This window comes from Thalia democratica, chromosome 2, assembly GCF_965202585.1.
Source record: "Thalia democratica chromosome 2, ktThaDemo2.hap1.1, whole genome shotgun sequence".
NCBI lineage: Eukaryota > Metazoa > Chordata > Thaliacea > Salpida > Salpidae > Thalia > Thalia democratica.
In genome coordinates, this window is record NC_139166.1 from 21,952,820 (window position 1) to 21,967,229 (window position 14,410).

At 27.6% G+C, this 14,410-nt stretch overlaps 2 protein-coding genes across 2 annotated transcripts; both read right to left on the bottom strand.

Moving 5' to 3' along the window:
- Positions 1-1,624: 1,624 nt before the first annotated feature.
- LOC145829388 (serine/threonine-protein phosphatase 6 catalytic subunit-like) lies at positions 1,625-10,890 on the bottom strand. The gene is made up of 6 exons (XM_082937161.1): positions 10,831-10,890; positions 8,395-8,657; positions 7,656-7,762; positions 5,257-5,442; positions 2,545-2,786; positions 1,625-1,883 (listed from the first exon to the last, which is right to left on the bottom strand). The coding sequence occupies exons 2-6, from the start codon at positions 8,654-8,656 to the stop codon at positions 1,757-1,759; spliced, it is 924 nt and encodes a 307-aa protein (XP_082793287.1). The 5' UTR covers position 8,657; positions 10,831-10,890; the 3' UTR covers positions 1,625-1,756.
- A 942-nt stretch (positions 10,891-11,832) lies between these two features.
- Positions 11,833-13,483, bottom strand: LOC145849709 (phosphatidylserine decarboxylase proenzyme, mitochondrial-like). Its single transcript, XM_082954739.1, has one exon. The coding sequence runs from the start codon at positions 13,465-13,467 to the stop codon at positions 12,016-12,018; it is 1,452 nt and encodes a 483-aa protein (XP_082810865.1). The 5' UTR covers positions 13,468-13,483; the 3' UTR covers positions 11,833-12,015.
- Between the last annotated feature and the right edge of the window lie 927 nt (positions 13,484-14,410).

The window sequence follows — 14,410 nt, forward strand, 5'->3', positions numbered from 1 at the left end:
TAAATTCAAACACTTTTTGTTTAAGATGAGGTGCATGACAATTTTGTTCGTCTTTATAAGTTATACACGTTCGACACACTAAACATACAAGGTTTAGAAATTGACATCAAAAAAAAAAAAAGAAAACGAGTTGCACTAACTATTTAAAATAAACTAGAAGCTTTTAAAATGAAAAGTGCCAAAGTATTTTATAATGGAGCAGTTCAGCATAGGCAGGTCGACTTTGTATGACATTTTGAAAAGTGAAGAATGTTAAATGCAGAAAAAGAGGAGCTGAGCTTTTATTATTTATTATGCATTGCATGATATACAACAGTTATAGTATTTAATGAAAAATAATATTTTTTGTACTTATCCGGACATGTTCATAGAAAAATCTTGCCCAACATGTCCGGATAAGTGAATAAGCACTGTACTACATCTATACTGAGTTGAAGTAAAATTCTCAAATTAAATAGTTTAACAGACTTAGTGATTCTTTTAGTTAGTATTCTATCAAAGTACTTTCATTGTGACAACTTGAATAAACTTATGCTTAAAGTTAAACTCAATTAGTACGGTATATAGATAAATCCTTCAAATAACTTTGTGACAAAAAGTTTAATTGTAATAAATACGATAACGCTAATATATTTAATTCAATAGTATTATGGAAAAGCGAAGTAAATAATTAAAAGCTGTTTGCACAAACAATACTAGAATAAAAAATTGCCTTGAAAAAAAGTTATGTTAAAACTAACTCTATTACCCAATATAAACAAAAAATTTTATCAAGTTACTAGTGTTGTAAACTTTTGTTAAACTTCTAATAATAATATTGTAAAATAGTAAACATGTCAATGTTTTTTTTATAAACTAATTTATACATTATTGTAACTCAGCAATTACTTTTAAGTGCAAACTTGAAAAAAGGAAAATAGTTTTTCTTTAACAGATTCGTTTGCTACTTATTTAAACAATAAATAGAAAAAAAGTAAATTCTTGTGAAATGTTGAAAACCTTACAAAAATGTTTAGCAAGTTATATATTCTTAATATAGTAAAAATCGAACTCATTATGTAAATTGTAATGGCTTTCCATAAAGCGTACTTAATTTGTTGAAAGTAGTAAAAGTATGCAAATTTTTTCTAAATTTCATGAAAAATACTACAAATAAAGTATATATTTTTGATACCATATAAAAATAATCATATCGAAGCTCGTACTATTTTAAAAATCAAATTCAAAACAAAACTCAGCATTTTAAATTATGAAAGCCTCTTAAATTAAATCACTAAATTACACATACACTTGCACTATTCTCAGTTGGTGTAACAAAAATTACTTGTAAGAAAAACAAATCAATGCCTACTTCATTCAAACTTTGAAACTTTTCTCAAGCGGGCCGAATGCCTGCCCATAACTACATTGAAAATATTTCAATAAATACTTTTTAACAGAGCTGATGTAAGGTGCTAGTCAATTTTTGGATTAGTACTCACAAAAAGAGGTAGGCACTAAAAAACCAAAAAACAATAATACAAATATTTCTAAATTAATTTACTTTTTCAATGTAGGAATTTATCTTATAAAAAAAAATGTTTTCAAATTTAATAGCGGGAAAAAAAAATTTAAAAGGAAAAAAGCCTCGTGAAAATTATTTTCAACAATAGAAGGTGCGTACTTTCCGGGGAGACACTTTCCTCTACCGTACAACGCTGTGACGTCACAATAACTTCTTTCGTAACGGGAACGCCGGGCGGGGGGCTTTCCCCGATTAGAGGAAGTAGGGGGTGGTCGTCCTGGAGGGGATTACCCTCTGCTCGTCGGGTACCGCCTGGAACAGCTTGGCTTCCCTCTTGTCGTGCGACTGGATGTTCATGATCGCCGCCACGTTGCCGCACCTGTGTGACGTCATAATGTTACGCGTCGTAAATTTAAAGCGGAAGTTCATGGTCAGGTTTTCGAGATGATCTTAAGACTGTTAAGGAACATTAAACACCATATGCAGGGTTTTCATGCCAAAGGTTTTCTTTTTAAATTTCCAGGTATTTCAAAGAGCAAGTGTTAAAATTAAATGTAAAAATTATATTAAGGTGAAAAACTGTATTTAAAATTCACCACTGAAAAAATATTGTAAAGCTACTTTAGATGTGTTTTTTAATAAAAAAACAATGAAAACTTTTTATTCTACTTGATAGAATTTTTGTATCTCTACTCGAAATTTAACTACTTTACATGTAAAAATTCTTTAAAACTCCAGGTTTTTTAGTGATTTTTGTTCATAACTTCATATTTTTTCAAAATTTGTGAAACTTCAAGTATTTTCCGTTCGTTAAATTCCAGGTTTTTCAAGGATTCCAGGTTTTTGGCAACTTGTTCATGCAATTGTTTTAGATGCAGTCACAATTATTTTTTTAGGAAACCGAACAGAGCACACAATTTTAAACTTTATTCACTTCATCTCAAGGCTCAACTCGAGTTTACTTACTACATTTTCAAAATTAACAATAAACTAAAATCAGTGAAAAGCTCAAGCTGTACACAAAATTTCATACAACGAACCTGTAACAGTAGTTGGGGGCGGACCAGACGGTGACCAGCTGCTCGTTGAACATGTACTTGAACCCGTCGTGGACCACCTGATGCGCCCTGCATATCAGCGACAGGTCGTTCAGCCGCGAGAACTCCCCGGTCACCTTGGCGCCGAACAGCCACCCCGCCCCCCGGTTCGACGTCGCCCACGTGTCCACCTCCTCCGGGTCCGACCACACCAGGTCGCAGAACGGCCCCTTGTGGGGGATTTCCTGAAAGCGAAACAAAATTGTGAATGGGCTTTTTGTGTTGATGATGTTTTACACACATTTTTGGTTGTTTATGATTGTTAGAAGTTTTTGTTAATTGATAAATTGTTAGTTGAAAGGATTTATCTTTTCTTGAATTGGAAGATTGCGTTATGAGAATTCTTTTCTTGTTTCGATATAGTTTATATATTGTTTGGCTTTTAATAGTATAGTATATTTTAATTTTAGATATGTACAACGTACATGTTTAAAATATACTCAGTTATACTGTGTTATTCAACTTGATTTATTTATTGTTAAAATCGTTTTTTTTTTCTTAAGATGTTTCAATCATATTTAATTTTATTCACTCTAATTTATCGACCATTATATAAAATGAATAACTTTGATAGAAAATATAAATAGAGTTTAAATTTTGATACAGCTTTTTTGATGATCACAAGAAAATTGATTACTGATTATTTAAATATTCACTAACCAAATAAACAGCATTACGTGCATTTGTTTTCGATTTATTTGAATTATGTGGCTTATTTACACTGCCAATAATTTTTATCGAAAATCCTGTGAATGCGACTAGATTGCTCAACGTCTAACTATTGCAGTTTTTTTATTTTTGCATAAATTGTTGAAAATAAATAAGATTAATATTATTTCATAAATAATGAATAACTTTGATAGTATAGTAGTAAATAAGTACTTAATTTGTAAAAATAATATTCAACTTGTAGTAACTAAGTTATAAGTACTTAATCTAAAGTTATTTAATTGATTATAAAAAATAGCAAAAATGTTGCAACAAAAGCCTGATGTTTTTAACACTACGTTGTGACGTCATAAAAGAGGAACTGTTTCTCTCATTTCACGTGCTGCGTTAAAACCACAAGGTTTATTAACTGAATATTTTCAAAAGTTTACTTGATAACAACAATTTAAAAATTTTAACTTATTGTTGTAATTTAAAATACAAGTTACAAGCTTCAGCTATATAATATTTACTTTAAAATATTGTTATTATTAGTTACACTTAACAGACAGTTAAAAACTTTAAATTTAAACACTTATTTTTGTAACTAACCTGAATTTAAAACTAGTTGTGTATCTAATTAATTTTTTTATTTCTTCAAAATGACTTAATTAGTAGTGATAAGTTTAATGTAATTTTTTTTTACAGCAGTTTGAAATAATTAGTTTAGTTTTATAAACGTAGGTTTGATACAACCCAATTACACAATTCTTTCATATGTTATAAACCTCATAATAACTATAAAAAATTAGCACTATTTTTTAAATCATTAAACTGTTCTTAAATGTTTTCGATTATAAGTTAATTTAGAATTTTCAATTAAGTTTAAAATTCAAACAAGCTTGTTTCAAATGTTACAAAGATATCTCTAAAACTGAAAAAAGATTCAATAGAAAACTATGAAGGATAATTACAGGACCAACCATTTAAAAGCTATCAATAAAACTTTATAAAGTAAAAAAAAAACTGTGGATTAAGTAACTAAATTTAAGTACTTGTATTTAAAAATTAAAAAAAAAAATTAAGTGAGTTATATTGTATGGTATAGAACATTAATAAAACTAATAATTTAAGCCAAAATATCTTTACTTAAGCTTGTTTGAATTTAAACTGCAATAGTGCTGATAAATAATTTAAATTACTTTGATGTGTAATAATTTCAAAGTATAGCTTATATTTTTGCTAAAAATTTTGTATTGTATCATAAGTTAACAACTTTAAAATCATCTAGAAAAAGTATCTATATTTTAATGCAAAATCCGTTTTAAAACACCCTTTTATGATTTTTTTATAAATATTTTCAAAATTTTTTTTTATCACTTCCAGTGAATAAAGTGTTAATTATTTTTAACAAGCATTAAAAAAGTGGACTCGCAGAGTTTAAACCTAAACAAAAAAGTGTTGTAAACAGTTATTCAAAATGTAAAACTTGATGATTTATTTCACCGTTAGATGTAGTCAACCACTGATTTATTAACTTTTTAATATATGTGCTCAAAGGTTTCTCAATTCTTTATAATTAAAATAAGCTAAAAGTAAGACTTATTTTCTAAGTTATTTTGTTACGTTAATAAAAAAATTGTAAACATTAACTAAACTTCTATCCACGCTTTGAGAAATATTGTTTTAAATGACTAGACTAAAAATAATCTGATTATAAACTTACGCATATCTTAAATTTATGTAATAATTTTAAGCATTTTTAGCAAAACATAAAAGTAAAAATCAAACATGAGGAACTTCTTGCCTGTTACTAGTTTTTATAAACAAAATGCTACAACTAACAAAAACAGTTATTAAAACAAGGTGCCAATGAATAAAAAAAAACCTTTGAACTTGTGCTTAAAACAATAAGACGGACATATACTTTACTATTTCAATGTGCACAATTTTTACTGCTCATTTTAAGTATATAACAATTAACTACAAAAAAGCTTTGCGCCGTACCTGCTGCCTGTCGATGGTCCTGATCTGGTCGAGCGTCCTGATGTCCGGGGACAGCCCGCCGTGAACGCACAGTATCTTGCCGTCGATGATGGCGGCGATGCCCAGCAAGTCGAACACTTTCGTGCAGTACCTCCACGCGTTCGCGTTTCCGTACTTGGTCTGGCACTCGTCGTAGAACCCGTACACCTGATGGATGATAATTAAAACTGATATATAAAAATTCTTTGGTAATGATGTTTGTTAGAAAGTTTATTTTTAATTTATTTACTCATTTCGAGAGTTAAACCTTCCAAGCTTTCAGAATGAATAATTTGTGTATGAAAATATTTTTTATACATGTGTGGCTTTGTGCATATGGGTGTAGTTCAGGTTTTATATTGGGGTGAACTTGGCTGTAAGGGGGAAATAAATGATAAAACAGTGAATGGATAATTAAGTAGTAAAGGCACGGTTGCCAAATGTTTTTGGCAAATTTTCTCCAGGGTTTCAAAATTTTCTCCGGGTTTTTAAAGAACACTTTTTTGGGCGTGTACATAATTTAAAGCTAAGCTTAAAAACTGAGCTAAGTAGTATAACAACATTGAAAAGGTAGTGAAAAACTACTTAAAATGTGTTTTTTAATTTAAAAAAAATGTTGATGACAAATCTTTTTTATCTATATGATAGATTTTTTGTGTCAAATCGAAAATTTCACAAATTAAGATGTAAAAGTTGTTAAAATTCTAGGATTTTCCAGGCTTTTTAATGATTTTTGTTTAAAATTCAAGGTTTTTCAAAGAATTTTAGGCTAAATTGTCAAATTCCAGGTCTTTTTGGCAACCCTGTAAAGAGCGATATTTAGTAAAGAGGGGATAATTTTGTCATTTTTGATTTGAAAGTATTTTCTAACTTTTAATCTATAAAATATAAGTAACATACTCATGTTTTTCAAATTTTATAAAAAAGTTAAAAAAAACATTAGTTTAAGATTAAAAAGAACTATGAATTTTTTAAAAAAATTTTATTCAGATGAAAATTATTAGTACAACTAAATAAAAAATAACTTATTTAGTTTATCCAAAAGATAAATATTTAAGTAAAAATTATTTTTGAGATCTCTATTCTAGTTTTTAGTCAAACTTGATTTATACCTATCCAAAAGTAATAAATTCTCACAATTTTAACTTTATAACCAATTATATCTATGAACGAAAATGAACTGTGCTGGCAAATTTTCAGTTCTTGGTTTTTAGCTCAACAAAGAAAGTCAGACTATTATTCAAATGTGGGAAAAAATTGCTGCAACCATGCAGTGGGTACTGCTTAGTCATACATTTTGAAGTGTATTGTTATATTTTGCACTTCCTCATTAGATTAAAAAAAAAAAGATTATTTAATTATAAAATATAACGATTTACTTTAAAAGAAAACAGCAAAAAAACAGCCTTCGAAATTTTATTATAAATTAACTTAGGCAGATTTGAAACTTACATTAATTATTTTTAACTACAACTTTTATTCTTAAAACTTCTACCTTTAAAGAATATTTATGTTTTTATGCAAAAAAATTTTAAAACAAAGTTTTAAATAAGCATCTGGAACAGGGTCGGCTGCAGTTGTAAGTTTTTGAAAATGTTTTCATTCATAACATTGTGCAAATTTATGCAAATGAGGTAAATTTATAATACATCAGAATATTAAGAGCATTCATATCCTTATCCCTAGCCTTTGTTTACCCAAATATATAAAAAACAAACTGAAAACAAAAAAGTTTCATTACTTAAAATAAAAATAAATAACATTTCAGCCAATCAGAAGCAACCTTGGAACTGATTGCTTCTAAATACTCTTTTATTTCATAACTTTAATTTTTGATGGAAAAATTAATGTCACCTGTTTTTATTTTTTAGTCGCATCATGGCACATTTAAATACAATGACTTTTAGTATAAAATTATATTTTAATATATAAACGTTTTAAAACTACTTCAGTTGATTTAATGTTAATTAAATAATAAATTATGCTTTAGTTGTTAAGAGTAGCAAACTCTGGAAACTAGCATTCTTAATATTTCCAGAAACAAACGGAAAAAAATCGAGTTAAAATATTAAGACTTAATTTTAAGTTACAAGTTAAGAACAGGAATATAATTAAATATAAAATGTTTATAGTATACAATGTTTTGAACCTCATTTGATCAAACTCAAAAATGTTTTTAATAAACTCACAAAAGGTAACTAACTTAATAAAAATTTATGAAATTTTAATAAAATACAAAGTCAAAATAGGTTTTATTTTTTATTTTTTAATTGGAAGAAATTTAAGTTAAACAAACCTTTTAAACTAACAAAAATGTAAAATATTATTAAAGCTGTATTGAATTAATTTTGACAATTTTAACAAAACACTTTTGAAATTACCTGAGTAATTTGCCTAGTCTCATGATTTCCTCTCAATAAAGTCAACTTGTGTGGATATTTTGCCTTCAATGCTAGCAAATAAGTGAATGTCTCCAAACTGTAGTATCCTGTATTTAAAAATTTTAATTAAATAAATTTTAAACTAACTATAAAAAATCAAAGCTATCTTACTTTATGATAAACATTTTTAAAACAGTTAAATATTTTTTAAGAAAAAATTCCTAACAGTTTAAATAGATTTGTAAACTTATATTATTTCTATCCAAAATTTCAATTCTAATAATTTTTTAAATCAGTTAAAGAAATATAAAAGTTTAGTATAAAATATGTCCTTATTCTCAATAAAAGTGGCAGTATATTGTTATCAGGCTATTTTGAGTAATAGAAACTAGCCTAATGACATGCAATTGATTTAAGACTTTTTTGAAAGTTATATTGTTTTATTTTATAAAAAACAACTCAAGTTTTCTTTATCAACCTTTTTTTAGATAATTTATTAAATACTATTAAGCTAATTTGCAGATGACTAGTGAATTTAAAAGCTTGAAACACCTTAGTGAACTTTTAAGGCTATACAGAATAAAAACTTGTACTTAAAAACCACAATTTATTTTGACCAACTACAACACTTATTCTTTTTTTTTTAAAAGTTAGAATCATATAAAATATGTCATGATGTAATCACATCAATAACAATCTGCCTCAACTTTTTATATAACTTTACCAACGCTCAACCCACCCCTGTCCACGAAATCCCCCATGAATATGTAGTTGGTGTCCGGCACCTCGCCCCCCTGCTTGAACAGCTCCAGCAAGTCGTAGAACTGCCCGTGGATGTCGCCGCACACGGTGACGGGGGTGCTCACCGGCTGCACGTTCGACTCCTCCAGCAACAAGTTGCACACGTGGTCGCACAGCTTCTTCAGGTCCGACTCGGGCAGGTACTTGCACTTGCGCGCGAACTCTATCATCTTGTCCAGGTCCATGTCGCTTCTCGTCATACTGTGCGGATTGGTAGTTGATTTTTTACTCAATATTTCTGGATTGTTCAACTTTGGTCATTGAATACTTGATAGAGTTTATTTTAAGAATAACAAAAGTTTTACTCATTTATTTAATTGATGCACCGTGTTTGCCATATTTTAAAACAATAGAGAAATTCGTACTGAGTTGTATGTAAGTTTTATACATATATATATATATAATAAAAAGGTTTATTTAAAGATGCAAAACTCAAAGGACTCGAGTTTCGTGACTATTCACTCATCAGCTTCAAAACAAGGTGGGCTCAGTGTGAAAAATTTAATTTATTAAGTTAAATAACTTAATTCTATACATATATATGAAAAGTTTTATTTTAATAAAAGATGTTAAGTTCTTAGCTTTTTAACCAGTCATATTAAGTGTTTCATTGCTCGCTTATTGTTTATTTAATATTTCTGGATAATTTTGTTATGTTATAATTTTGAATGCTATTTAGTTATGGTAACTTGCTGAATGTTTAACATAGTTTGTTTCGAGAATAACGAAAATTTTACTTAGTTCCTCAATGGATGCATTTTATTCCCATATTCTAAAAACTAAATCTATAAGTGCATCTATTGGTAAATGCTTTTAATTAATACATTTAATGCAACTAACTTTATATACAAAAATAGATAAGTATCTAACTAAGTCTTTTAATATAAAACAAAGTGCAAGTATTAAAAGACTAAGTTAGATACTTTTCTATGTTTGTAATATAAATTTTAGTTGCATTATCTATATTGGTTAATAGCATTTGCCAATAGATGCACTTCTAGTTCTTAATTTTAAAATATTGGGAAAAAATGCATCCATTGAAGAACTAAGTAATTTTTTTGTTATTCTCGAAACAAACCATATAAAATATTCGGCAAGTCTTTTAATTCTTGCAGTTTCTTTTATATATTAAAAGACTAAGAAAACAAGTTATTCTATTATAAAAATAATAAAAAGCAGTTTATTTATGATACTTTTATAGAGTACTTTTTTTTGAAGTATGAAATCGATAAGAGGTAAACATTATTTAAGAATCTGTTATTTAAATGTTTTGTTTTTAGCTGTACAAACTAAATTATATTTAGTTCATTAAAAATAATTATTATATATGATACTATATTTTTAAGTAATAATATAAGGCTGTGTAAGTTGATAAAAAAATTGTTTGTAATAACAAATTGAAGAAGATTTTACAATGAAAATATATACTTATAACTCCAGAAATAAAATTATGAATTTTAGGTTAATTATACTTTTTTACAATATAAAATTTTATTACTACAAGCTTAAATAATTAATGAATGGTTTAATTTATATTTGTTTAAAACTTTAGCAAGGTTGCCAAATTTTCTCCAGCTTTTCAAAATTACAAGGTTTAGGTTCTATTTTTAGATTAAAACTAAGTTTAAGGTAAAAAACTGTGTTAAATAGTATAATGGTATTTAAAAGATATCTAAAAGTTTCTTTAAATGTGTTTTTAGATTAAAAAAATTTTGATGACCACAAAAATTTTCCATATATACTATAAATTTTTACATAAACTATAAATTTTTTGTGTCAAATTGAAATTTTACTACTTAATAAGTAAAAGTTGTTTAAAATTCCAGGTGTTTTCAGGTTTTTTTGGCAACCATGTAAAGCGATAACATATTTTTTAACTTTTTATTAATAAAACACAATTAAGTTTTTACAATCTTAATAAACAACACTTTTTTAACTCATAATGATATAAATTACAAACGAATTAATAAAACAACTAAATAATCAAGGAAAAAACTACTTTAAGCTTTATATGTATGTACTGCTCTTAAATATTAAACTGGGTACTTATTTTCTTAAAAAACAGCTTTTTGAAAAAATTATAATGATAAAAGTTTTCTATTTAAAATAGCAAACATGCTAAAGATATACAAATTAAATTTAGTGATACATAGTAGTATTTTAAAAACAATATAAAACTGATGTAGTATTTTTAACAAAAAACAAAAGTTATTAAAATGCACGATTTAAATATATAAAACTTAGCTTCAACAAGGTTTTCAAGTGAAAACCAATGTTTCTATTAGTTTCATTACCAGTTAGTTAATAAACGCCTTTTTTAATGCATACGAATTTAAACTTTTAGACTAATATAAAATTAAGCTTTAAAACTAACATTTTTCCAAAGTTTTCAGATCAAAACACTAGTTTACAAAGTTCTTTACTTTATAACTCTGTAAAATTTGTAAGTTTAGAATTATATTTAGTTAATAATATTAAAATTTAATTAGTTGTTCTGGTCAACTAACTTTTATTGCTAGCTTATAAAAAAACTAATTATCAAATAATAACTTGTATAGAGAAACATTTAAACGATTAAAATAAAAAAAATACTTTACTATTTTGGCAGTTAATTATCTTAATATACTTAGACTAATATAAAGCTTTTAAACTAAAATAAATAGAAAACAAAAGCATTAATTTAAGGAAATCTTAAGAATCAACTTTTCAATATTACCAACTAGCCTTAACTAAAAAGTTAAACCAATATTAATACAAAAAGACAGTAAAAAACTTCATTGACCTTAGAGTAGCTGTAATATCTTACTTATAAGAACATTATAAAAACTGTTGCAAAATTTAACTACTTCAAACTTTTATTTAACTAGTACATAGCATAGAAATTAAAAAAGTAGCCATATAAAAATAGAGCTTATAGTTCATACAACTAAAGAAACTGTAAATTTGTTGTAAAATCAAAACATAGCAAATTTAAGGTAAATTATTATATAAAATTATCTATAAAAATTCATGTTAAACTACTTATCAAGCACCAAACTTTGTCCAAATTAAAATATTTCTTTAAATTAAAATAATTAGGAAATATATAGAGTCATAAAATATAGTTTGTTCTTTGCAGCTAAGTTTAATGTTTAACTAAAAAATCTTAAAGCTTAAAAAAAACAGCAATAAGGAAACGTGTTAACAAAAACCTAAATAATTACATAATTATTGTATGAAAGTATTCAAAGTTTCAAAAAAGAACTTTTTTATAAAAATTAAACAAGTACTTTCATTGTATTTTTTTTAACTTGATCAATTAAAAACAATAACAAATTTATTTTAAAAAATAAATAAAACTTATGATGACAAAAATTTGTTATTTACAAAATTGATATATTAAATTCTGTTAAAAAACAATCATTATCAATTTTACAAATGTTTTTATGTATGATGTATATAAAGCAAAGACTTGGTACACATAATAACTAATAAAAATGTTTCATTACAAAGCAAGATTACCTAGAAAATAATGTACATTAAATAAAAAGTCAGATGAAAAAAACATTTTATCAGATACTTAATCTGAGATAGCTTCACCATATTTAACCACTTGTCCAGAGCCCAAGTTCATTTTGTAACCTTTTGGCGCTTCAAAAATAAGAACAATGCTGGAGCCCATGTTAAACTCCCCTAGCAACTCACCTTTGTTGTAAGCCAATCCCTCGCCAAACTCACAATTGTAGTAAGAGTTTCTTTTCCAGTTGACCCTGTTGGTCATCAGAGTGACGTCCTCATAAACAACAATGGACCCCACGTTTGTGGCGCCAACAGGGGCCATTGAAAAGTAACCGTGCTCCCACTCACCTGTCAACACCACGCGCTCGTTCACTGCAAACAACTTAGGGACTTTTCTAACAACCGAAGGGTTGACGCTAAGCAGTTCACCTGGGAAGTGGCGCCTGTGCTTCACTTTCCACTCTACAGGCGAGAAGTACCTGTGGCAGTCTCCTGGCGACAGGTAAATGACGCAGTAGTGCAGCTCGTTGTCAGGATTTTTCAGCAGCAGCTTCTGGTACTCTTTTGGGCTGTGGAGGATGTTGGACTTGCTGTCAATTGACTTCTGGACAAGTTCAGGTTTGGTGGCCAATGGTCCAAGAAATGTTGGCAATGAGTAGGACAAGTGCTTTATTTCATCAACAAAGCCATCTTCAACCCTTCCTGATATTAAAACCTTTCCGTCAGCGGGAGAAACGAGGTTTGAGGCGCCACTGATTGGCCTCACTTCTGGTTTGAGTGGGCGGCGAAAGAACTGACCCACAGTTTTGTAGGAACTCAAGTCTTCAAACAAAGCTTCCTCCATGTTTACATTGAAAAAATCGCAGTAGCTTTTCAGCAAAGGTACCAGTATGAACTTGGGAAACTCAATGTCGTTGAGTCGACCCCAAACTCTAGATATAAAGCGCAGGGGAAGGTGGTGGTAAATTTTCACCAGTGGTGTTTCAGATTCCACATACCTTGAAAAACTGATGTTGTTATTCTCATCTGCCTCCTTTAGGTTGTTTGTACTTTTAGGCTTGCCTTGATAAGATGACAGAGTTGACATGAACTCTGCTTGTTCAAACTCTCTTTCAAAAAACTCAAGCAAGTCCTGGTAGGTCAGTCCTAGAAAGCAAGCAAACAGTATGTATTTGAACAAAAAGCGCCTGTACAGCTTAGCATCAGGTACTGCTTTGCCCTTGCTTTTAGCTTCTTCCTGGGCTTTTTGCTGCTTGTTCATCCATGTGAGAACAGCACTGTTTTCTTCTTGCTTTGTCACCTCTTCAGGTGTCATTTTTAAACCAAAACCTGGAATTACATCCTTTACTGCTCTATGCAACAGCCTGGTTATGTTTCTCTTTTGAACAAAGTGTATTTGATTATTTAAAACATCAGAATTAATGTGATTAACATTTTTTGAAGAAATGTTTAAAAACCTTCTACTCAAATAACTTTGTCTGATTTTATTTCCACTAAAAACGTTTCTTAACATAGTAAATTTTCATTTAAAATACCTTTAAAGATAACAGACTTTATTAATAACTTAAACAAGTTTATACATTTTTGTTTTAATGGAGCTTTATATTTTTCTACAATGAACTAACAAAAATTTAAAGAGTTATAATTTAAAATATATGTTTGTAAATTGGTTATATATTTTGTAATTTATTTTTATTATTTTAAAGATAAACTTTTTTTTAAAATCATAACTGTAAAATAAAATTTCAAACTAAACTTGCCAACTTGTACAAAACAAAAAAAAAACTTATTCTTCTTAGTCAACTAATTTTCAAAACAAAATATTTGAACTAAAGTGAAAAAATAGTTCTATATACTATTATAGTACTTTCTGAACATAGTTTTAAATTTTTATTTAACTTAGAAAATTCATTAGTGTCAATAACACTGTTTCCTACAATTTTGAGTCTAAAAAATCATTTATATTGTTCTTATATATATTGGTAGTTCATTTTTTGTGCTGTTTGTTTTAAGAAATACTTTTTTTTTCTACAAAAAAGATAAGAGTAATTTAACATTATTTTGTCTGCATTTAAATTTTTTTTACTAATTAGGTGATATTTCACCAAACTATCTTTCCTAGTCCTTTAAAATTGTATTGGACAAAAAATATCTTTCATTGATCTGAACTAGAGTTGTTTGTTTTTGTTTTTAAAATATGACTATTGCAGGTCAAAGACTTTTTTTGCAAGTATTTAATTTGTTTTTAATACATAGACTTTTTTTGTAACTTTGTAAAAAATTCATCAAGTTATTTCATGTAGTTAAAAGAAGCTAAAAAACATTTTTAAATGTGTGTATTTTTTGGATATGATGGTTAAAAAACTGGTGTAGTTTGCTATATGAGTCAAATTTACTAAAATAATAATATCCATTTAATTAAAATAACAATTATATAAGTTACCATATTTTGTCAT